General features: G+C 44.9%; 1 protein-coding gene across 11 annotated transcripts in view; it reads left to right on the top strand.

Annotated features, from left to right (window-relative positions):
* SGIP1 (SH3GL interacting endocytic adaptor 1) overlaps positions 1-26,364 on the top strand; it is a 1,655,639-nt gene that overhangs the window by 539,515 nt on the left and 1,089,760 nt on the right. For all 11 annotated transcript variants that reach the window (XM_069641969.1, XM_069641968.1, XM_069641966.1 and 8 more), the window contains exon 6: positions 2,787-2,959. In XM_069641969.1, coding sequence (XP_069498070.1) covers positions 2,787-2,959 — 173 coding nt within the window. The remainder of the gene's footprint in view (positions 1-2,786; positions 2,960-26,364) is intronic.

Genomic DNA, 26,364 nt, shown 5'->3' with positions numbered 1-26,364 from the left:
CTCCCAGCCCCTCTGCACGGCCTTGGCCTCTCATTTCACTACTAAAACTCAGGACATCCTGTCCACCCTCGCTTCCTCTACCTGCTCTCCTGCCCCTCTACCACTCCTGGCCCATCTGAGGCTGTCTCTCCTCCTCCTTTCTCCTCCTTCCCCTGTTCACCCCTGATGATGTTTCTAGACTAGTCCGATCTATGAAGATCTCATCAGTCTCATCAAAGCAGGTTCTCCCCTGCTCATCCAGAACTATCAAGGACCACATCGACACCATTGCTCCAGCTTGGCCGATTTCTGCAATCACTCCTTTTCCACTGGAACTATCCCCTCACCCCTTAAGCACTCTTGTGCACCCCCTTCTAAAGAAGCCCTTGGGCGATCCTTCCTCTCAGGCTAACTATTGCACAATCTCCAGCACTCCTTTCCTGGGCAAACCCTTGGAAAAGATGGCCATCCCCCAGATTAATCTACATGCTGAATTTGTCGGTTGCCTCCATGACCACCAGTCTGGCCTCAGAGCTGCCAGAAGCATGGAAACTGCTCTCCTGAACACCTGTGAAGACTTGCTCTACAATCTTGACTTTAATCTCCCTTCTGTCCTCATTCTCCTTGATATATCCTCTGCTTTTGATACGGTCAACCATGCCATCCTGCTCGATAGTCTCTGTGACAACCTTGGTATTACTGAGCAGGCACTGGCCTGGTTGACCTCCTTTCTCACCGACCGACTCTCTCCGGTCCAACTGGGGTCTTTCCTCTCTTCTATCTCTACTTGTGGTGTTCCCCAGGTGTCTAACCTCTCTTCCAGGCTCTTCATCCACCTGCCTGGCACCTCTTACCCACCGCATCTTTCTGCTCCAATTTTCAATTTTTTGCGGATTACGCTCTGCTCTTTCAGGCTCCCCTCAGCCACCTCTGCTTCTCTAATACCATACTGACTGGCTGCAATTCAGGAATGGTGTGCTGCTAATGATCTCTGCCTTAATGCCAGTAAGACTGAGATCCTCCTCATTTGGACACCTGCTCCCTCCCTCCTCTCTGGCCGCCCACCCTGGGCCCTCTTCCTGCTCCTTCCTGTGAGGCTAAAACCCTTTGTCATCTTCGATTCCACCCTCTACTTCTCTCCTCACATCTCTGACGTCTCTAAGAAGTCAAACTATAAGCTGCACATCCTCAGATATTATTCTTCTTTTTCTGCCTTCCCCTAGAAACTCACTATCTACAGAGCTCTGGTCCTCTCAATGCTCGACTATTGCAACAGCCTCTTTCTAAATCTTCCTGCCTCTACTCATTGACCTTTACAACTTATCCAGAACAGGACATCAAGACTTGTCTTTGGCCTCAAGCCCAGGGATCATATCTCTCCAGCTCGGAAATCTCTTCACTGGCTCCCCGTGGCTGCAAGGATCAACTTCAAGACCCTCTGCATTGTCCACAATGCTTTTTGGGGCTGAGACTGCTCTACCTCCAACCTTTCCCTTGCAAAACATCTTCCTTCTCGAGCTCTCCGCTCATCCACCTCCAACTCTCTGAAGGTCAGATGCTTCTCCAAGCAGAGAATTGGTGGCAGATCCATCTCCTCGCATGGGGCCTACCCCTCGAACAGCCTCTCTGAAATTTGAGCAGAACCACCCCTGGTTCCGGAAGCAACTCAAGACCTTCCTTTTTGCTTCCGCGTTCTCTTCCTCTCCCCTGCTGGTGCACCCAACTGCTCTGCGCACTGGTCACCTGGTCACCCTCTGAACTCTGGCCCAGGCTCCTGCATGTCTAGTTGCCCTCCCACTGCCTCCGGGCTCCCCAGCACTCAAGGGTCTTTCTGCAACCCTACAGTCCCTTCTCTCTGCACTTATGAGCCACCCCCCTGGCTGCACGTGAGTGAACTGCACGTCCCCCTTGCCCTCTCCCCTGGCACTTCTCCCTTTCCCTCTTCACCGTACGATCCGAATGACACAAGGCCTAGTAAGATCGTTTTGTCCTCCCTTCTTTCCCCCTCCTTGTCTTGCAGCTCCTAGAAACACTTGTGTATAGGCGTGTTATAAATGCCATATCATATATCGTATCATATATCATGGGACTTCACCAAAGGTGTGGCCTATGGCACTTTTTGATGGTCGATGGGGCTGAGCCTAGTTAGATTTTACTTTCTAATCTTAGATCGATATTTTCAAGGGAATTGATAACTGCAGAACATTACAGAATTGTGAGTTTATTCTGTTAAGGACTATTGTGCTCAGTTATGGCACTTAAGAAAGTAATCGAACATGGAGCAAAGGCTCATTAACATTTGAGAGAACTGTTGAGTATGGAGTCAGTTGATCAAAGAGGTGTCTGTAAGTCGGACGCACTGATGCCGTTATCATTGAATACAGGGACCAACGAGGAGCCCAGCTGTCACTGACTAGACTGACCACGCACAATCATCCCAGGACCCCATAGGGGGCATCTATCCATCATAACTAGCCTTGATAAAGACCCACAGGTCGAAACGCGTGTCGGCTGACCATATATGGGACCATGAGCTCATGTAACTATCAATCTGATGTATAAAATGTTCTCTTTGCAATCTATTTCTGGTAGAATAAAAAAATTGTGAGGTATCCAGGATATTCAGGTTTGTAGTACATAACATAGGAAATGTGTCTAGCCATTTGTTTCTCATGATTTATTTGTGTCTTTATTGCTATATTTGTTTAGAAGTTTGCTTGTAGGTAAGTAGAGAATATATTGACTATATATTCAATGTCTCTTCACATAGAGCTGTGCTATGCCTATTATCCTTAACTGTGATTTACCTACCAAAGGAAGGCACTTTTATTCATCCAGTGAATCTGAAGAGGAAGAAGGGACGCGCAAGAAATTTAATATTAAGATCAAACCTCTCCAGGCGAAAGATATTAGAAGTGCTGCAACAGTAGATGAACTGAAGGCATCGATAGGCAACATTGCACTATCCCCATCACTGGTGGTAAGTCTTCTTTGAATCTGTCAAGTATGTTACTTTTAAAAAAAAAATAATTAAAAAAAACTCAGTCCAGAGAGCAAATTAAGACACAATAGATTAATTGCACCAGTATCATTTGTCATCTTTCAAAATCACGTGCCTAATTAAGTGGGTTTCCTTCCCACTGATCCTCCCACTGTAAATCTGTGTTTTCTGTTTTTTTAGGTTTAAAAAGTTGAATTATCTAGAATATATTTCGCCCATGCTGTACCTTCTTTCATAAAACTTCCACTAGTGAAAACATGTGTCTGGAAAAATATACTCTAGCCCCATTAATGTTCTAGCAAACTGGTTTAATACCCTAGATTTTGGTGAATTGAATGTCATGTCATCCACAGCACACATGGTGCCACTGAATACTGGACCTTATTTGCCTTTTTCCAAACCCATAGACAGTGGACCGTGAACTATCCATTTGTTTGCAAGCATTGATCAACCAGTGTTTCTTTTCCATTTTGTAGAATTTCCCTTTGTCAGCTGTCTTCTCAAGCTCTGTTTCAAAGAATGTCTGAACTGCAGCTTGACTGTACGTACAGGATTCCCAAAGTCACTGTATTTTGATTTTGATGGTCACTATACTTCTAAAACCTATGAGCACTAGAGAGCTAAGGTGTTAAGGAACTGAGAGGGAAGTGCAATACACTATTTTATTGTGGCATAGCACTGGTATTTCTAGTGCAAAGAGCTCTAGAGTGTCAATCTACCCTACAGGGGGGATCATAAAGCGCTGTAGTTCCAGTGCACAGAAAGCCTAAAAAGAACGTCATTTGAGGGGGAATTCTTTTGAGTCTAAAGCCTGTCATTTATGAAGATGAAGAACAATTCGAGATTCCATTATTTGAAGTTGAAGAGAAAAAGCCACAGAGGGTCTATTCCATTGTTACCCATTAGGAGTCCTCTCTGATGCTGCCTCTGGAGGACCCAGTCCCATTTTTCTCATGCCATTAACACTACAAACTCTGTTTATGGAGAAATTCCACACTAAACTTGTTGATATATTTAATTTTGAATTTCAGCAACTACCTTGCCCAATTTGAAGATTTCGAGAAAGATATGCTTGACTTGTTTCATAGACTGGTTGTCAAGCTCATATATTGACATGGATTTTTTTCCAGCAGTGACTTGGCCTAATTCCCTGTGGTCTTACATGTTGTGGTACTCAAATACCTTTCTGCTGCTGCCTGAATGCTACAGGAAACCCTGGGCCTACTCCTGACCGGAGCAGCACTGATGTTGCTTGCCCCATATATTTCTCTTAATGATGTGGGTGTTTGCAACTAGGCTTTATTAGCACAAGACCAACCATGTATGCTGCTACCGCACCAGTGCTGACCTGTGTTCCATTTGTAGGCTGGTCTTCGTTTTCGCCTTCTCCCTTAGCCTAGAAAGCCACTGGCCTCATTATACCATTCTTTTTATAGTAAATTGAGGTAGTTTGAATGTGACAATGGATATGGGAAAGAGAATTCCTTTCAGTATGCCCATACATTTTGGGAAAAGGTGGGTCAACCCACTAAATGCGTTGATTTAAACTTAGGGCTTCAGAACAATTGTGGACTACCCTAGCATTTTATCCCCTGTAGTCGCTGATGAATGGTCTACATTATCTTATTGTCTGAAATTTGTTTTGTCACCTTGAAATATTTCTTCAGAGTTATGAATCTCACATGCTCACTAGCATGTTACGCAACAATGCCAAATTCAGACCCACAACTAGATTTCAGTCAAACTTTGAAGATACTAATGCTGTAAATCTGGGTAATGCAAGGAGCTAGGAAGGAGACTCGGACACAAGGGGTCCCCGGAATGCCCTTCACCCCCATTAACATGACAGCCCGAAGAGTCAAAACCACACAATTTCACTCGCTATCCAGACAGCCCACAGAGGATCAGTGACTGACACATACGCTGAAAGATAGTCTCTCAGACAGCCATTCAAACCTTATCCAGTGAATGTCTTTATGGATACAGGTGCTTCAACATTGGTCATGGACCCACATGCCTCGATGGATGTCGTTGACTAATGCAGAGAAAACCAATGTGTGGACGTCATTAGTGGCACCACGACACAGCCACGTTGGTCACAAAGTACACTCGCAGCCATGCACAAAGTTACACAAACACACATGGATACACGAAGAACATGCTTACACAGTTCGGTAGATAGAGGACCGATACATATACATACTGTCAAAAGCTTTTATTTTTTTTCTCATTAGCCAAGTGCAGAAACGCTGAACGCAAGGCAACGAAGAGATGCAGAGCAAGCTTGCAGATGCTTATGGCAGCTAACCTTATGGAACTTCAGGATCACATAAGGAACCTGGAAGAACCAAATATGACTAACCTAGGGAAAACATAGCAGAGTATAGATATGTAGAAATCACAGTAAGCATAATGAGGATCACATAAGGCCTCAAGCCGCAGGACTAGAGACTAGGGAAAGCAGAAACAGGCTGCACAGAACAGCAGGCAGGGCTCACAGCCAAGGTCAGAGACAAGCAGCAGATTCCAAATTTAAAATGACAAGGGCCCATCTGCAGAAAAATGTAATAAATCCTCATAAATTGCAGACCAGAAGAGCTCGATTTCGTGGTCCTCAACCACATGATGCGGCCGAGCTAGACAATGGTTATTCACCCGCGGTGGGAAGACAAATCGTTCTCAGCAACACAGGCATGGAGTGACACATGAACTTAACAACGTAGCAACATTGAGGGCACTCACAGGCAAAAGTGGTACTGCTAATGGCTACTTTAGGAACACATAGTCCTTATCAACTTGCACAGAGCGCTGAGAACAGAGCTGGGTCCCAGGCTTGGGGAGACCAGTTCTAGCCAATCGGGGGACAGAAATCCAGGGTGGATGGCAAAGGGCAAGGGCCAATGGTAATCCTGCGACCCTGCAACAATGTAATAGTTTTTTGGGGAAGGGGTAGGCCAACCACCTGACATGAGAGCCAATTAATTGAGATATATCGGTGCAATATATATGGTATACCACTCCGATCACCAAACCACAAAGTGGGATAGGTTTTTTCGGGGAAGGGCGCCATGTAAAAGGCCTGACGCAGATTTGAGCGCAGTGATTCTGGAGATTTTTCAATGTCCTGTATGATCCCTGTCGGTTTTTGTAATAAACAGTTCTAACTTACCCTTGCCAGAGTCCTCCGTTTGTTACTGGGGACGGTTGTTGGTCCCTGGGAGCGGAACGGGTAAGCTCGTAGTAGCCCCCAGACCTACCTAACCAACAAGGGAGTCGCAGTTTTGGTCAAAGACTTTTCTTAAAATAAAAGGGGGTGGAAAAATGCCTCTGTCCCTGCTCTAAGAAGTGTTTCTCTACCTAAAACCAAAACAAAGGTTCTGTCAATGTCAGAATGTCCAAAGCAAAACCATCCTGTGTCCAAAGTACTACTGTGTCCCTCACATTGTAACAAAATGAGCTCTAATGTGAAAAGGCTTATGTCTTTGCTCTTGAGTGGTTTATAAATGTTCAAAAAGGAAAATGCGTAAATCCAACACAAAGGTTCAAGAAGGATAGAGTTCCTTAATCCAGATGGTGGTTCCCTTGAGTTTCTCTTGATTGCGAGAAACCAAAGGGTGTCCCAACCACTAGTCCTTGGGGACTTATCGTGGTGGCCAGACCACAGCCATCGCTTTTGGATCCAGTTCCTGGGGGTGGACCCAGGTGGGAGGATCACCTGGTGAGGGGTTTTCAGGTGGTGGGGTTGAGGCAGCCGTTGGTGAGACACGGTATTCCCCACTTTTTTGTACACCTAACCACCCTCTTTTTATTTTTTATTTTTTTTTAGGATTCTCTGATGTCCCAACTCCCCCCCCCCCCCCCCTTTCTACACAAACACTGTGCCGAGGAAGAGGGCAACTGAGAGTGACAATACCAACTCTTATACATCGCACTGGACATGTCCCATTAATCAGGTCAGGCAAAATCAGGCACTTCACTTTAAGTGCATACATCTGATAGCAATTTGCTCTCCTCACACGGATAAAAGGTGGGACCTAGAGAGATACTCAGAACAAGGTGGAACATGAGTAAGAGCAGAACTTCTGGGGTGAAGGTGAACCTACTGGAGTAGAGCGACGGACCAAGGGACAAGAGCAGCGGGTCGAGAACCCCAGGAGATCCCTACAGGAGGTCATTGCCTCCAAAGGGCTGCAAAAAACTTGTGGAGAATGCTAGGTCCCAAAGCAGAAGGCTGCATTGTTTCAAGAACGCCAGCGACCATCCCAGTGAATGGCAGAGTTGGGGAGGCTCGTGGATTGTAAAACTGTAAAGAAGAAAAACGCACAGCCGGTGAATTGGCAAGCGACCTGAGAGACCAGTGTGTGTAAAGGAAAGATTGTAGTTGCAACATTATATTGCAAGTGAAGGCTGCAAGCGTGCGGATGAGACTCTAAGAAAGGCAGACCTGTGAATGAACTTTGAAGTAAGGACAGCTCTGAAATCAGCGATACAGAGTACTGGAGTGGTCTGGCGAAAGTAGCCCACTCGAAAGTCTCTGTGAAAGGTGAATTATTTGTAGCAAAAAAAGTGAAAACTGTAAAAGTGAAGTGATCAAAATTGACCCCGAGGGAAGGACAGAGTAAAAAGCTGAATATTGAACTTAAAGTCGAATTGGTCCTGCAAAGGTCTGTAAAGAAATCCACGCACATTCGAAAGTCTTAGGCATCCAAAAACAGTCTGAGCCCGACTAAAGGAGAACCGAAGTGTTATGTTTGGCGAAGGGAGCTCCCTGCAAGTATTGTTGATTGTCAAAGGTCTGAGCCCAATAGATGGGGACCAACATGAACTTTTAGTTGAACGTTGTTTGGAAGACTGGAAAGAGACTTTAACAATGAGGTCCAGGCAGGGCTCGAGCCACGTTTTTAACTGTTTTTGTGTTAAAACCCGAGCCAGAGTGTCATCCTGCCTACGGGGACTGCCTTTCTCTGTGCTGTCTTTTTCTTTTGAACACTGGTGTTCTTTTACATACAGCTCTCCTTTATATGTAGGAGATAAGGCAGGCATTAGGTTTTGTTAGCATAGGCCATTTTGATTTGACGGACTCCACTAGAGCGGTTTTATCGTTTGATGGTCGAGACTACTCCATCCTAGTTATAGGGCAAAGTAGGAGTTTTTCCAAACCGAGAAACTTTAATAAGGGTTTTACAAATTGTACCTTTTGCATCAGTGTCATACTTGATACCATGCCTCCCCTACATGATTCGCAACACAACTGGTACACAAAACAACTTGGCCCTTTCTCTTTATCTTGTTGGAATACCAAATGTACTCTCCTGCTAGGTTTTCACTGCTCTTCCCTTTGGTTTCACACAGCCGTTTGCTAGTCCTGGTATATCCTTCAGAGTACCCCTTTAGGTGCTGTATTTCTTGTACATTGTTCAGTTTGTCCTTGCTTGGTGTTTCCCTGCCAGGGTTGTTTTATGTCAACACACTTGCAACTGCCTGATATACTCTCCTGCCAGGGCTTGCTTAAATGCACACACTTGCAGCTTTACTTTGCCTGGTGTACTCTCCTTCCAGGGGATTTCTCATACAGGTTCTGCACACACTTGCAAACGTGATATCATCTTGTGTTCGCTTTATCTAATACTATATCTGCCTGGTACACTCTCCTGCCAGGGCTTTTCTTAAATGTGTATTGCATACACTCACAAACTTGAGTTTCTTACTTTTCATCTGTTTTCCCTTTTAAAGAGAGGTTTACTATCTCCTTCTCTTTCAAGTACACCATTTGCTTCCTTTACAATAATTTGCCTTTAGCATGTCTGATAATGGTCCCCTGTGTCCCTGCTTCCTTTCTGTGGCCTCACTGGTTCTTGCTGGCGTACTTCATTCCTTTCGTGGCAAGCCAGTAGCAGTCGTTCTGCGTTTCTTCCCGTCTCGCTGCCTTTGTTCCAAGACTTCTCTGCTCTTGCGGTTCCTACTGGACCCTTATGCTTGATGTCTGGTTTTTGTTAGGCAAACACTGCCGCTCAAGACCTGCAAATGCCCAGGAGCCCTGCGTCGGTTTCTGGCGTTTCCACAGCGTGTCCTCTCTTGCAGTCATCTTTCCTCATCTTCCTTTTTGAGGCGGTTGGCTCCACGGATCTCCCTGTAGCACCAGTCTGTCGGTACTTACTGAGAGAAGCAGAATTCTCCCCCCAGCGGTGCGCCTCAGTCAGCTGCTTCTCCTGCTTAAATTTCCCGTCCACAGGTATGAGATCCCAACAAATAGTGCAGCTTGCGTTCTTGGTCTTTTCCGCTCTGCATTACTCAGCTCATCTTCCTAGTCCCAGTATTCTTGCAGTAATGGGAATGGACGTCCATTCTTGATGTTAGGAAACGTTAATTGTTCTCAGTGGGCTTTAAGGGCATGTTAGCTCTGAATGCCTTGCAGGTAGAGTCTGAGAAGATGCGTCTTGGAGGGGAAGTCGGATTTTGATGGCTTGCATACAGATCTTGTTGGGTCTTCAGTACCCTTCCTAGGTGGATGAAGGGACGTGTAACAATGACATTAAGGTATTGGCTATGGATGGTGCCCTGCTACACTCCCGAAGGTGGTCTCCCCACTGCCCCATGTGATCCTCCTCCATATAACCACACCCAGGTTAAGGATCAAGTTTCGGCTGCCGTCCCCTGGCCACATGGGGAGAGGTCACTGCTGGGAAAGGAGTGACAACGCCATCGGATTCCTCACAGTAATGTATTATGTCAAGTTTCATAAAGCCCCCAAACCACTGTAGTAATCTTACGTTGCTGGTACTTTGTCCAAGAAATTGGTGTATTGTGCCTGTGCCCCTGGTAAACCTGGCTGTAATATGTGGAAAGAGAAAGGGAAAAGACACAAGCAAAGGGTCTAGAGAGAAGTAGGAATAGGAAAGGAATGCACAGATCAAAAAATTGGTTAGATACTAGGGGGTTAGCGAGAAGAAAATGTTTGCTGAAGGGGGGTGTGTGTGTGTGTATTTGTAGACGGTCAATCAAGCAAACTGCTTGTCTATAAAACGAGGAAATATATTTGGGTGGTAAATATTTTCCCATGATGGCTGTTTCTACTACCTTTGGGTGAGGTACTAGAATACAATGGAAGCATGGTTGTGCAATGGCCCTAAGTTGTGCTTGTGCAGTCCATAACATAGGCAGACTAGAATACCAGGAAGCGTTTTTTAGGCACCCTTGCAAATGCCAAAGATGCAATCTGAGTTTGCCAAGCCGATTGGCTATGTAAAAATTGTTGAATGCCAGAAGTCATAGTTGGAGATGGGGGAGGGAGGGCAAGGGGTAAAGGGAGAAGGTGAAATCCACCATACAAATGCCTTAAATGCATGGGCTTTCCATATGGGTGAAATCACTAATGCACTTTTCTTTAAATTAGCACACAGTCCACCTCCCAATCCCACCCCAATGTAAAAAGCAACTGCCATTTTACATTTTAGGCCTTTCACAGCCCACTTACTATTAAGCAGAGTGCTCATGTGCTGTAAGGAACTTCCACGATCTGTCAGCATCATACAGTCTCCAGTGTTCCAACAACTAAGGCCCTTTGCCAAGTAATCTTTGGGTCTTTCAGTCGCCATTATTATATGATCAAATCATTTTAAACTAGAAATAGGTTTTGAGTATGACTGAGACTAAAATAACACACAACTGTACTATTGTGTAAAATGGAAAAAAAAGTTAGCTAAAAACTTGTTGAAATAAAACCTTTAAAATAAAAAATAAATCCCTGCATACTCTTTGAATAGGGAATCTCATATTTTTAGAGACAGTTCATCGGAATAAACAATGAGCCATTGGTAACATTGGGCATTTGTTTATTAAAAACAAATTAACAGATCATCACCAGGGGGTGCAGACGCTATTGCAGATTGAGCCATAGTCTCCCTCACCAAGCGGAGAATAATGGCGGAGCGATCCATTAATAGCACGGCATAACGCAGACCAAAACCAGAAATCAAAACCCGACCCCTCGGAGCACACTGAGGCCGGATTGTGAGCAAAACTGTGCTTGTATTCAATCCGAATGCAGCCCGGACTGGAGCGCCAGCGTGACCACGAAGCAAACCTGGCGGACGCCGTGGAAGTATAGAGGAAGAGTCCCGACTTGCCAGCACCAGGCGGGGGACAAGGCTAATCGACAAGAGCATAAAGGAAGAGCCCCGACTTGTTGGCACCCAGCAAGGGGTAGGACTGTGCAGTGCGCCAGACGGCCTCAATGACAAGCCTGATACGATTCATAGTCTGTAAGGAAGGTGCGCATTAATTCCAGCACTGCAGACCACGATTGCGCAGAAAAGTCCCCCATCCTAATGCACAACGCTGTTGGTGCACTCAGCCTAGAAGTGACAGACCAAACATAAGCGCAGTGGCTCAGCGTCTCACTAAAGGAAAACATGGCAAACAGCAGCACTTTACCAGAGTCATTACCCAGTGCCAGCCACCCGAAGGAGGCTAAAGCAAAGTGCCCTTACACATTGCAAAGAGCACTTTTAAGAGTGGGCAGGCAACAGCTATCAACGTGGAACACAAGCAGTCCTCCCATAACAGTCGGCCGACTAGCAAGGCAGCCTTGTGGCGGATGGTGTGTGAGAGCAAAAAGACTGAGTGCTGACCACAGACACGCATGGTTGAGACGGTCGTACTGTGAGTTGACTGGGCAGACGGCAAACCATGCAGACGCCGCAAATGCCACCATCCTGGCAAGAAAAAAACGAACTCAAACGATCATCCTCAACCTGGACCCGCGCACAGAGCTCAAGCTGTGCAGTTTTCACCGCAAACCAGCAAACCTGGAACCAGAGCAGGGGGCAAACCCACCAGATATCTCGGGGGAAGACCACGACGGCTCAACGAAGGCTGATATCCGCCTCTTGCTAGGGGAAATTCAGTCAATCAAATCTAGTTTGACTGAGAAGTTTACCGACCTGCAGAACAGTAAAAGTCAAAGACCGTATAGAGGCTCTTGAGAATAACCAATTGTCTGGTGACCTCACGGCAATGAACAGTGAAGCTCGGTTCCTGGACTTAAAACGAAGGGAAAGAGACGTGTAGCTAAAGTTGGACGACCTGGAGAACCGAGAATGGAGATCGAATACAAGCATAATGGGCCTCGGTGAGAAGCCAGGAGAATCCCCATCCTCATTGGAGAGTCGGGTGAAGGCATTGATTGCATTGTTGTTAAACACCACAGCGTCGGTCCACTTAGAGTTCGATTGGATACACAGGGCTGGAGGTCCGGTGAATGGCTTGAGGTCTGTCCTAGCCAAATGTCACTACTCTAAACAGAAACCGGACATCCTACAAAAGGCAAGGGAGAAAGAGCCCATCGACTTCAAAGGATCCAGCATCAGAATGTTACAGGATCTATCGGTGACTACACTCATTAAGAGAAAAGGCTGCTGGCCACTAACGACCTGGCTACATAAGCAAGAAATCCAATACCGATGGGGGTTCCCATTCTCACTGAGCTTAGAGTATGACAGAGAGGAGTTCGCATCACGTTGGAAGAAGAGGCTCGAGGGGTCTTGGAGGGCTTCCAATCTGGCACACAAGGAACAGACCGAGACTAGGCTGGAATGCCCCGGGGCTTAATGCACAAGGCAATGGCCTCCTCGCCACAGAGGGGCCGTGTGCAAGGCTCCAAGAAGTACAAACGCTACAACACACCATGAAGGTTGGACCTGCAGTGAAAAATTGGGAGACAAGGATGTCTTTGTTCTTTCAAACTTTTCTTCTTTATCCTCTCTCCTTTTTACTGCTTTATAATGTGCAGAGAGGAGATACTGTCTTAACACAAAGTTGAAAAGGGTCAAAATAGTTCATGACATTGTTTGGTCTGGTTTGCAACATTTTATATTATGGTTGCAGCACGTTACAGCCATTATGTAAACAAATATACTTTAGTAGTACACAGCTATGTGAGGGGTCCCTGAAGGGAGGCCCTTCTTATTTTTGAACGTCTCAGTATAAAGAGGAGTGTCAATGGTGGCACTTTTCACTGGGGGGGTGGGGCTGCAGGAGGAAGGGGTGCATATCTGGGGGCAACAGTGTTCATGCCAACACTCTTGCAATTAAGCAGACAGCGTAACATACACACATGACCTACGGACACGGCTTATCGACCGGCCATGGCTAAAATGAGGCGATGGACAAGCTACCACAGCATTAACTGATGGGATAAAGTCTGGGTCCTTCAACGTAAAGGGCCTGAATTCACTGTAAAAGCACTGCATGTTAATAGAATTCAAACGCTCCAAATAAGACATGTTCGTCCAAGAAACAAAATTCACAAATGGAAAGGAATTTAAAGGTGCGAGTAAGGAGATGGGGGCACTATGGGCGTCAGGCTAGCACAAAAAGGGAGGAGTTGGCATTATATATAAGAAATCCTTAGATCTCCAAATATTACAGATACATAGAAATGAGGAGGGGATGTACATTGCAGTGAAGGGGAGATTGAGGTCCTGCGTTGCGGAATGTGCCTCGTACCGTCCAATCACTTAAAAACATGGAAGCCAAGATTTACGCAAGTGTCCTGGCTGGCTGACTTTTCCAGATCTTACTGCAATTAGTGCACACTTAAAGGTCGGATATGTAAGAGGCAGGCAGGGTGCGGACAATGTCTGTAAAACTATAGATGTGATCGCTTCCATCAGCGAGTGTGACAATTGTCCCACCCTGATGTCCAGCGACGCAGAGAAGGCATTTGACTGGGTCGGATGGCCTTTTCTGCACACAGTAATGCTATGGGCAGGGTTGGGCCAACAATGCATGTCCAGTGCCCTATCGCTATATCGAGACGCAACAGCCAAAGTATTGGTCAATAGCATCACATTGGAGTCCTTTATCTTGTCGTGGGGCACACGTCAGGGCTGCCCTCTGTTGCCCCTTTTGTTCACCCTGGTCCTAGAACCGCTTGCGCAAGCGATACGGACAAACGTCCAAATACGAGAGTTGATCAAGTCGGGGCGTGAATATAAACTTGCACGATTTGCTGATGACATCCTGGCGTACATCACTCAACCAGCAGAGTCGATCCCAGCCCTCATTCGCCACTTTCGCAGAATATGGTGCCTTATCAGGGTTTCACGCCAATTTAAATAAGTCTCACTCACACTGGGGCATACTTCTGCCCTAGAATTAGCAAGCCTGTTTTGTGTGAACTTCATGCCTTTTGTGGGACACAAATATGATATGGGGAGGTCGTCCAAAATAGTACTTTTCTGTACGGACAGATTCACATCTATCAAGGTGAACATCCTCCCACGGTTACTATTTCTCTGTTCAATCATTTCCTGTGGTTATTCCAGAAGCATTTCACGTAGAAGTAATGTGTACCCTGCTCACATTTCTGTTGGCTGGTCTGGAACCCTGGGTATCGTATATGACTTTGATAACACCCGAAGAAAGGGGAGGTATGGGCTAACCAGATTTCTTTGAGTACTATAGGACATCTCAACCTTGCACACATAGACCACTTGTGGGAAAATACTGAAACAGTAGGTAGGCCTTGAAAATTGACTGTTTGCGCCAGTAGCCCTGGCCGAGTGGCTATGGGTCCCTTATGGAGCCATGCCATGTAGAATCCGTGAGCACCCATTCTTGGCAGTATTGTGTTCATTTTGGCGTCCCTCACAAAAAATGCAGATTGTGATGTCCTGGCCATCGCCGCTCGGCTGCATTTGGGGGCCTCCACCCACCCATTAGAGACCTGTTTGACCCAAACCGCTTTCAGCCCCAATACGAGGGAGGCCTGGTGAGAGCGGGGCAGAAGTGGAAGGATGGTACCTTAATGACAAAGCACAGCAGGGCGTTATTATATCACTGTTTACTCGCAGTTCAGTGTATTGCTGGACCCAGGCTGGGGCGACTCCCTCCAAAGGCCGCTCACTCCTTTCGAGCGCAACTTGAGCGAATGCCACAGCTCCAGAGGGCTAATAGCAAAATTATACTATGCACTTATCATTAGAGGCCACCTACCACAACCAAGCACACAGACCAAATGGGTGGCAATTAGGTTTGCAAGATTGTCGGGACACTTTGGCAGTGATACATAGTGGTATCCATGCAATATAAAATGTATAACGGGAGGTTACTAATGCAATGGCACCTAACCCTGCAAAGATTAGTGAAAATGTACCTAAGGATCATGTTGTACTGTTGGAGGGATTGCCCCGAAGTAGTGATTACTGGCATCAGTGGTCGAGTTGTTTGAAAGCGCTGACGTACTGGAAGGAGATTCTGGGCTGGATACAGGCCACTGACTGTATTCATAGAAGCATATCCCTGTTCTTAATCTTGTTTGAGGGTAGAAACAGACACTGAGGGAACAAGCACAGTGCTGTCACATGAACCCAGGAACCTGCAACTAGCAGCTAGGGTTTGCCTAACAATTAGATGGAAATGTAATACCCTACCAACAAAAAGGGAATGGCTGAACAAAGCCCATGCAATATACAAATGGAGAGCATCACGGCCGCATTGGTAGAAATGCATTCCCATATAGATATGAGCTGGCCCCACTTACTGGAATATTACGCTGCGCACAGATGCGCATACACAGGCAGCGTAATGACTGGAGAAAGGTGGCCCAACATTAACAGTAAGACTACATTACTCATTTAAGCTGATTATCCTTGGTGAAGTAGAAAGGCGTGTCAACAACGTGTTAGCCTCTTCTGATAATACAATGGTGTTGTGAAACTAAAAAACGATTGTGTGGCAAGCTCAATTTATTGCCCAGATGTGAGAGGGGGGGGTGGTTGGGAGGCGAGAGAAGCCTAGAAGAGAGGGGGGGAGGCAATCAGTTTTCTTCTGTATTACCAAAAAAGATATTCAGCCACTCAGGATTTGTCAGGCAAATGTTTAACACTTAGGATTGCTTCCTTTAAAGAGATATATTATTCCTGCTTTGTATAAGCGCATAGTGTGTAGGATTTCTTTCCGGGCTGTATTCATATGTAATTTGTCAATTCAATGTTGGTAACAAAATCAATAAAATCCTGTTTTTAAAAAAAAAAAAAAGAAAAACAAATTAACACGTTGCAAAACATTGACTTGATCTCCTTTAAGCCGTGTATCAAGGTTTATGCCTTATTGGTGCCAAGAGCACAGGTGTCGTGTATGCTTTCCATCCTCTTGTCTCTTTGTGGCTTGACTCACTCGATGGCAAATGAGTCCAAATTACTTTCTAATAGCTACATTGCAGAGTGTCAGAGTTTGACTGCACTCTGCGCAGTCCGCGTAGGCAGGGAAGGCTCCTAAAGACCAGACCTCTCTTATAGTTTTTTGTTGTTTTTTTTTTGTTTTTGATTTTGGGATTGTGGGAGATAACGAGCTGCAACCCCACCCCCCCCTAAAAAATGGAATTGGAGGTGGCCGAAAAGAACACTAACCATCTAGTTCGACAAGTACCTTCAAATTCAGACCTTCGTACCTCCACAGCATCTACAAGACGCAAGTCCCTCATCTTCCATCTTGACTCAGGAGCGACAGCTTATCTATCACTAAGGTGAGTGAACCAATTGCTTTCACTGCCTCTGACAATCAAAAAAAGATTTTAAAGCGAGTTTAATGAACACACTGCGAGGATATGCATATGCTCAGACATACGAGCACACACTCCTTTTGACATTGCTGTACAAATAACTGCTAGCACAGCGTTATTTTTAGACAGCCAGCAAACTGTTACTCCACTGACAAAGGAATGCACAGGTGAGATTGAGTACGAGGCCGCGTACAACAGCAGTTTAATTGCCTCAAAAGAGTTAACATTGGTGACTAACGATCTGAAGGATACTGACCCGGTACACGTCACCAGCCAAGTAAAGGAAACCAAATCTCCCTGCAAGTCCCCTTGTGTTGTCACTCCACCAAGTGTATGACCTACCCGCATAAGAGTCATGACTGCATCAAATGCTCCAACTAATGGCCAAGGAAATATCGAGGTTGGCGCAGCTAAAATTCTTCAACATTCTAACAAATCTTGAATAACCACGATCAGGAAAATCAATAGGGTGACAACACCAGATACAGCTGCCTTTCAAAAAGAATCAGACAAGCACTTGACCCCTATTAAATCAATATGGCGTCCAAGCGGCTTATCCATTAAGGAACCCTTAAACCATCATAGATTTCATTATGGGAAACCCCATCTGCCAGTGAAAGGGAAACCTGATCAAAAACCTCAGCATAGAGAGGCCGAAATGAACGCAGTGCCAGATTGTCCCTTGCTGGTCAGCATCAAATTCATCAGAGAAAATGCAGGCCAGCAATTAATTCATGATGCCCAGCTATGCACCACAAGTAACACTCGGAACACAACTGAGGTCATGAGTCAATTCTTATCACACTGTTCCGGTTCATTAAATGGGGAGATGGGAGGAGAGCTACCATCTAATTGCACGACTCAAGCGCCAGATTTATATCAAGTACTACCACTTCTGATCCAAAATTACAGGGGAGGAACGACTAGCTCAAACAAAATCCTATCCACTGCTAACAAGGTCCCATCCCTTGAGGATAACTACACGGTCCTAAACCACCATGTAGTAATGTAAGACTAGTAGTACTCTCGGGTTGTAAATAAGATTACAACTAGCAATACATTTATCAACCAAAACAGAGATTAGCACCAACCATAAGCAGGCAATAAGACCCCTGTCATATGTGAGCCCTGTCGACGACCTGGGCAACATCCACCGGGAAACTGCTCTTATTTCAAAACCAGCATTGGACCAACTGGAGGCTAAAAAATCTTTCCAGCTTTAGAACCTTGGGACGAAAAAAAGACGTGAAACAATATCAAGAGGACAAAACACCACTCATCCAACAGATGCTTTAAGAAGAGAGCAACCGAGAACTCGCAGACCAATAACTAAAAACCAAAGAAAGACCTCTAAATCTACCTCATCTACTATTGGAACAGATCCTCCATATGAACGATGGTCTGATCATGAATCGAACAAATGTCCTCAGACTATTGCACCATAGTTCAAGACTAAGAGCGGTAACAACGGACGATTTGATAAGAGTTCCTGGAAGAAGACAAGCATGACAAAGTCTTTAATATACGCGGCATCTAATTCAGTAAAGCGACTCCTGTTGGATGAGGCCCCGCTCCTACAACCGTGATCTCATAGCTGCACAAAGGGAGAGGGAGACCTCAAAGGAATACGAACCGTAGAGACCCGCAAACAGAGAAAATCTACTAATGATTACTTTAAGAGTAATTCAAACAGGCAAATAAAACAGCTTGAGCATGCTGCAAGAAGATCACGCCTCCGAACGAGAAGATTGGAATTGGTTGGCCAGCGCCCTGACACTCAACAAGGACATTCTATAACAGCCCAAACGCGACACTACAAACAACATAGTGTTGGGCAGCTGGAACACGAGAGGCTTCAAACACCTCTTTGGAAAGGGAGAACTGGCCTATAACCAATTTGTCATCTGTCTACAAGAAACTTGGATGAGGAAACCACTGATTCTAGAAGGCTATACTGTACACCTCAACCCGGCAGTAAAAGCAGAGAAAGGAAGACGGATGTCAGATTTACTCATTGCCTTAAAACGGGAGACTGATATAAAGGTAATATCAACTACAATTCCTTCGCCCTACATCTAAATCATGACATTACAAATGGAGAGTCCAAACTCTAAAAGACTGAATATAATGGTCTTATTCAATCTTGACTGGAACTACAAGTCTCCTGGAGCAGAAATGTTCATGGACACTAACTCACTTAGTCGACTCTTCGGTGCTGCAATGGGCGTGCCCTACCCTGATGCTCTGTGGTGATCTAAACATCCATTGCTTTGATTATTATACTATACTAAAGAACATGTCTACAACTGCGACACCTGCGGAACGGAGGGGCCACGCCTGGAGAGAAGCTTTGTCTGACAGAAACATCAACTTTCTGAACGGGCAGGCAGCTGGTGATATTCCACCAAAAACGATGTGGAAAAGAGGGAACAAGTCTCAAGATTCCGGATTACATCTTTGCCTCTGACAACCCTACGCCTGGATAAAGTCACTAGAAATCATCCAAACACAAACTTACCACAACATATTAAAACTCACTTGGGAAAGCTCAATAATAAGAGCTATACCATCTACCAGCATTAAAGGTGTCGGAAGGACAGAAGTAAAACCAGAGAGGTGATGGCTGGAAGGTTTAGAATAAATCTTAACCTCTGGCATTGCTCTGCAAAACCCTACAGACCATCGTTCTTCGCCTGCCAAGCCATTCCAAAAGGGAAAAGACCATATGCAAATCAGGCTTGGTCCCACCCCCAAAGGGTAGTCCAGCCCGAACTTCTAGGCCACATCCCTTCTGCACGAGACCACAAGCATCCCCAGACATGTTTCAGCTTTGTTGGGCATCATCCGTGAGGAGTAGCTTGGGTCTCTAGGCCCATCAGGCACGGGACCCACATCTGGGCATACCCGTCCCACTAGGGGTGACAAAAGCAAAACGAAAGTGGCTGATCATATACACTTCCCGAATCAACCAGCAGACCAAAAAATGTATGGCCCAGGTAGAGCAAAAAGACCACACAGGAGAAATCCCAGACTACTCGACAATGTTGAGAGAATTCATCGAGCAAAAGAAACCCGGAACTAAACCTTCTTCAACCCGCACTCATATGAAAAAAGTTGCTGCCTGTAAAGGCCTATTGAAAGCAGCCGTTAGAAACTTAAGACTTGGTTGCAAGGGGCAGCAAAAACGATGCAAGCATTAAAACAACAATATCGTAACTAGGTGAAGATAAAGTATTGAACGGCACAGTGAAATGCAGAACTAATGCTGGAAAGCATTGCATCGAAGAATACCTGCGAAGTATGGCACCCAATTAGCTCCTTGAATACACCAGTCTGCATTGACCACCAATGCAGTGTCTGCAGAAGTTTGGGTTAAACATTTCACCACATTATTCACCAACAATGAGCAACAAAAGAGAAACGTAGAAGGCATATCTCTTGGGACATCTGAATGGACCTTCCAGACCAGAAAAGAAGACCTTCTAGATCTAATTCAAAAACCTAGCAGTTCCTGAGCAACAGGCCCTGATGGTATGACAAATGCAATGTTAAAGAAAATCCCGGACCTATGGGCGTCGTTCTTCAATGAACTGTTTGAATACATAAAGAAGACTCTCCCACAGACGTGGAAAACATCTGTGCTAGCACCGATCTTCAAGAAGGGGGAATAGATCCTACCCAAAAAACTATAGACCAATAGCCCTCTTGGCCGTAGCAGGAAACCTCTATGCAGCTTTAGTTCTGAAGGCACTTACAAATTGGTCCAATCAAACAGAAACCTATGACACATTACACACAGGGTTTATCAAAGCAGTGGGCACCTCGCTGAATGCGTTTTTGATTAACCTCTTGAAAGCCTGAACAACCCTGGGTAAACAAAAAAAGACCTACTTAGCCTTTTTAAACCTTGGACAGGCTTTTGACACTGTAAGCCACGCCAAATTATGGTCTAAATTGGAAACTTTGACTTGTCCAAATGACAAAAGAGTGGCCATATGGGACTTGTAGTGCGGGACATTGCTACAAGTAAGATTAAACAACGGCCCCCTTTCAGACCCCATACCAGCTGCAAAAGGTCTGAAACGGAGATGTGCACTTGCTTCGGCACTCTAACCGGTTCATATCTGATGTACAGAAGACATTGGACAAGGTTCGGAGTTTCGGCCCTAAAACCGGCGGCCGGGGGATAAATCTCCTGTTATGTGTAGACAATTTGGTCTTAATAGACCTAACTCCCATTGGACTTCAAAGACAACTAGCCAAAACGGCACATCATAAGATGTGGAATTAAAACAAAAAAAAAAGGGAAGAGATCAATCAGTTGATGTAAGAAAATTGTAATAAAAGTTTGTAAGAAACTAGAAATTACAAAAAAAAAAAAAAAAACTAAATGCCTTGCAAGACTACGTTACATCAAATGAGCTAAAAATCAATGCAGTGAAATCGAGAATTATGGTCTTTGGCTCATCACGCGATACAAAATCATGCATGTTTTTCATGGTTCTTAAATAACAAAAAACTGCTGAAAGTCAATTTGTTGGTTTACCTGGGAATGTGCTTAAACACAAGTGTGAGAGATGCCCAGAGAGAAGTCCTTCTATGAAACAAAGCAAAGAACTTGATATTGCAAGGCTGGGGCTTGGCTGGTTTCTAGAATTTTGTTTAAGTTTCACCAGGAATGGTGCTATGGAGTTGCTGTAAGCTTTATAAAAGGTTGGCGTGAACCCATCTTGCCCTGGTGCCGAGCCTGCTTTTACTGGATATGGCGTTCAGAACTTACTCAGTCGTTATTGGAGGATTTAGCATTACTTGGCAATCATTTGGTATCAGAGCGCGGAGAAATCTTGATAAATATTGTGCCATGTCCTCCTCCGTGCCTCCCTCGTCTGTAGTATTTAGGGTGGCATAAAATCGGGGAAGCGTTTGGGGATCTCACCTGGATTGAGCAAGTCTTTCCCCTTTTCATCTTTTACTTTGGGTACTGCCCTGCCTGCCCTGTTTCGCAGACGTGTGGCTAACAGTGTCGGCTGTGTCGCCTTTCTCGTAAAATGTTCTGTTTTAAATATTGAAGCGGTTTCAATGGCTCGTTTTGCCATATGTCACCCAATTCTTTCCAAAGTGTTCTAGTGTACGTCAAGGTTTCCTCTGCTGAAGGTCTGGGTTTGGAGGAACAATTCCTTCTGTTTAATTTCTTTTTTTAGCACCAATTCCCTTAGCAGCGGGAGCATTCACAACCAGAGTGCTATCAGGACGCCCCAGATTGTGGCTTTGGCTGCCTCCCATACTGTCTTTAATGTCGGTTCCCCTGTGTCACTAATAATAAAATAACTATTTCCTCAGCAAGGGTCTCTCTAAATAAATGGTCTTTGTAAAGGGTGCTGTTACAGATCCATCTGCGATCTGTCTGTGGAGGCAGGCCCAAATGTGTCGGGGAGTAAAAAGTAAACGCTTTCTCCTGCTGATACACATTTCACCATGTGTCAACTATGTAGACAAGATTGGATTAGAACACAGGAGCAGAAACGATCATTTAAGCTATTTGCATGGTCTCCTCCCGAAGTAAGGCCTTGCAACTCTATACCCAAGTACCTGCCGAAATGTCCAAATAGTCATTACCGTACTCAGTATTTGAGGTTTCGTCTAAACCTGTTTCCCATCCGAGAAATTCTGAGAGCATGGGCAGGTCCATCAAAACCAAGTCAAGACTGCAGATTGTGTAAAGAGACTTTGCGGCACCTGGTTATTTCATGCCCAGCCCTAACTGAACTCAGAACAAAGATGTTGGGAAAGTTTGTACATTAGCAACCCTCACTTTCGGCAGATGACTGGTGGTCTAAGATAATGCAAGGAGAGAGACTACCATTGACGTTAGCACTGATTACATGTCTAAAAATGTGTTTTACTAATTGAAATATAAAAATAACAGGCAACCTTTGGAACAGCTCTATGTGGGTTGGGAAACTGTTAAAGAGCAACAAATGAGAACTGAAATACCACTTATCTGTTCACAATGTGTCTGGAAAACCAAGAGCGAAAGGTTTTTGTTTAAACTAAAAGCTTGATCCTAAAATAACAAAATAAAAACTAGCTACATTCCTCACAGGTTCCTCATCTCCTGAAATTCCCTTCATGCGCAGTGTGGTCTGGAAACTATTTCAGCTGCCACCAAGCTGTGCTGTGAAGCTCCGAGTTCCACTCCGTCATTGCTCTTTCTCACTGTTTGCGACATGGAGCTGCCAATGCAGTCTTCCTCAGTTCTTCTTCCTTGGCTAAAACAGGAATATTTTCTGACAGAACAGTGTTTTTTCTTTGCATTATCACCTAAATTGGGTATTCAGGCGTGTCACCAATCTATGTTGCTCTTGGATACCCATCTTTTGTCTGATGTCTGGTTCAGAACTATGTTATGGAGGCGTTTTTAACTTCTTAACATGTGCCTGAAGACTGTGAGAGAGTGCATAGCAAATCTATTTTTAGCTTCTAGCAAGTAGTCCACTCCAGCGAAATCTCTTGAATTATCTAAAGATTTCCAGATCTGTGCCGTGACACCTGTTCTAGAGAGGAAAAAAAGAATCTCAACTCTTACGCACTTATTACCCGTCCTCAAGGAAACTGCACTATAGGCCGAACTCATTCTTTTGAATCTCTGCTTTCTAAGTCAAGTGAAACATTCTTTCCCTACTTCCCCCCGCAACGGCAAAGTAATGGGAATCATTTCACACTGTGATGCTGAAGCTTTTTGAGCAGACCCCTGTGACACTTAAGTCTCCAATCTTCGCTGATCCCCCCCTGGACAGCTCAGGCCATCGCAAATCCTGCTCCTGCCTACCTGTTGGCTCGGGCCTGGGTATGATGCAAGAAGAGCCAGCATGCTGTTCATCTCCAGCGTTTTGCACCCCCACAACCTCCCCCCCCACCCCACTCGGCGCTAGCATCGTCAATACTCTTCTCCTTGGTGTCACAGAAGCTACCATCTAAGGCCCTATGGCATTCTGCCAATGAGCTTGGTTTAACAGATCAGGTTATGCACGATATTTTTAAAAAGTGACTGCGCCTCAACCATGACGGGCTTACACAGTTGGAGATGTTACAAATCATATTAAAAGTAAGACCCAGGTATAGGAAGTACACTGGAATTTTACGCCAGGGACTAGGAGCTCCTTGAGTAATTGATTTTCGGTGACCCCTGAGGACTCTTGATTACAGCTGCTGGACATATAACTGCATTCAGAAATTGGCAACATGACGACAATTACAGCTTAGGACACCATACCATGGCAGTTTAAGAGTTGTAGTAATTAGTGCAGTGAATGACCTGGGTCTGACTGCTCCTCCTGAGGATGTTAGGACTCACACAATGATACATGTCCTGGAGCCAACGATAATGCCATTTAGTGGGGCTTTCCTTATCAAATTGTCTTTAATGGAGTAGACCAGCTCCAATACAGTGTGTGGACAAGTATCTTGCTCAAAAGCCTAGGGCTGGACCTATGGACCAACTGTTTTTGACGGCTCATCCTACATCTGCAAATCTTATGGTTCATGTAGCCACATCAGGCTCTGTGCCCATGCCTTTTCTTGCTTCTCTCCTAGTTGAGTCCAAACAATTGGTCACCTGTAGACCATATGGCTTTACCCCAGGCAGTTTTGCCCTGTGTAACCTAAATGCCTCTGGTACTTTTACTTTATTTTCTCATGCCGTCTGAGGTGGCTGATTGGAAGATAACCACTATCCATCTACCCTGCAAGATATTTTCCAACAAATGGTGCTTGGTGGTAGGGAAAAAGCAAAACACTACTCGGAAGCAACAAATGGTGCTGGATAGTCATGGGATCAGTGTTTGGGTGGCACTCTTGGATGAGAACAGCTAACTTTTCTATGGACATTCAAGTTGAATTATTGGATTTGTCTTTTGACAGCTCTGATCTTTGTGGGACTAAAGCAGGCGAACATCTGGAGTAATTTAAAACGTCTTGCAAAACTGCAAAAATCTTTTGGACTGTCAACTTAATCTTCCTTCTCCTCCAGAAGAGGAAGGTACAAGGCATACTCTTGCCCTCCAAAACGTGTGGGATATGATATGATAGTTTATTTATATAACGCCAATACACAATGTGTTTCAAAGCGATTCAAGGCAAGGGAGGGAGCAAGGGAAAATACAATGAGGTGTTAATCCTTGCAGTGCACAGTCTGTAGGAATGTTTTTTCATAGAATTTGATAGGTTTTTGCTAGTGCAACGTCACCATAACATCCCTTTTAACAACGAAACAAAATATGGCCTCCCTTTCCTGTGACGCACACTCTAACCACCTGATTGGACACTTGCAACAATCGCATTTCCATTGGCCAGCATGTTCAAAAGCACAGAATGTAGCACATGCAGCGCGCCAAGTATTGTAACGGCTGCGCCCCAGTAAATCATGAACAGTCCTTCTTCCCTTTCCACTATCCTCTTCCCACCACGCCCTTATTAGGTACTGCCAAGTACTTGCACGTGCATCCACCAATGCCCTCCAAAACTTCAACACCTTACAATGTCAGTTCTCTACAAGACTTCATATGTACCGTTACAAAATCAGCCTGCACGTGTGCTGTTTTTGGAAAGCCCGTACAGTGGAACGTGCACATTCATCCACATAAACACCCATAACCACAAAAAAATGTTGAGCAGTTTTTTCGCAGTATGTTCACAACTCTTAAGTGCCTCTGCGCACAATGTCTTCCTCTAAGCGTCCACTACATGTTTAAAAAGCATACTGATGTTCCTCCCATCTTCTACCATCAAGTGGCTTTTTGTTGGTATATTTGTGTTTTATTGTGTTTTACAGTACAAAAATATACTTTCAACACACATTAACCAGTACAAAAAAAAATAACCATAGCAAGACATCAATTATCAATCTACATACCTAGAATCAATCTAAAAATCCACTGCACAAGCCTCTAGGAACTCTAAAATATGAATAGACAAACTCAACTCATTACAATTTAAAATCCTTCTCCAAAGATCTTCTGTAGGCATAAAATTCAGAGATAACATTTCGGTACGCAATGTCCACAGGGTCGGGCACTGCACACACGCATGCTTCAAAGTCTCTGTGTGTGTGTGTGACAGTGACAGTCTCTGTTCCTGTGGAGTGTTATTTCGCCGGGCCAGAATTTGTTACCACTAGGTTTAACCTGAATCTTAACACTTGGAACCTAAAGTGCTGCGAGGGATGCTTTTTCAAGTATGGAGCCGGCGTGTTAAAACTTTTGATTGTCCGGTCAAGTGATCCCCAAAACATTTCTGTTGGACTAAGGATTCTCTTAATTTGGACCACGCATGTCAAACAATTTTATCGTGGTCAATTTTGTTGTGGATCCCAATACATCTAGGGATATACCTATTTCTTCCACTATTTTTGCACAACCAGAGGCCCGGTCTACCAATACCTTACAACCGCCTTTGTTCCATACTGAATTCAGTCCCTCGAAAATTGAAGCAGCTGGTGGGAACAACATACTTGAGAACAACTGTAGCTTCCCCCAGTCAATCAGTTTTAATTGTCAGCTGTCCTAGTTCATAAAGAATCCCCACTAACAGAACTGACCGTGGTAGGTGGAGGAGCTCTCGCCAGATTAAACCCTCTAATTTGAACCAAACCGTTCGTCTACTTCTAGTTTGTGCTCTGTACGTCCCGAGAGGATAGCTCAGCAGAAACGTGTTCACTTTGGAAGCATGACGACGTAAAGCAACACAAGTTCGTTCCCCGGGTCCACGCTTTGAAACCTCTTGGTATTTAAGCGCGTTATAAAACAATTGCGCAACTAAAAAA

Source organism: Ambystoma mexicanum, chromosome 1q (genome assembly GCF_040938575.1).
Source record: "Ambystoma mexicanum isolate Mex_15411 chromosome 1q, UKY_AmexF1_1, whole genome shotgun sequence".
Lineage (NCBI taxonomy): Eukaryota > Metazoa > Chordata > Amphibia > Caudata > Ambystomatidae > Ambystoma > Ambystoma mexicanum.
Note: the sequence above shows the minus strand (reverse complement) of the source record. Positions and strands in the feature narration are given on the sequence as shown.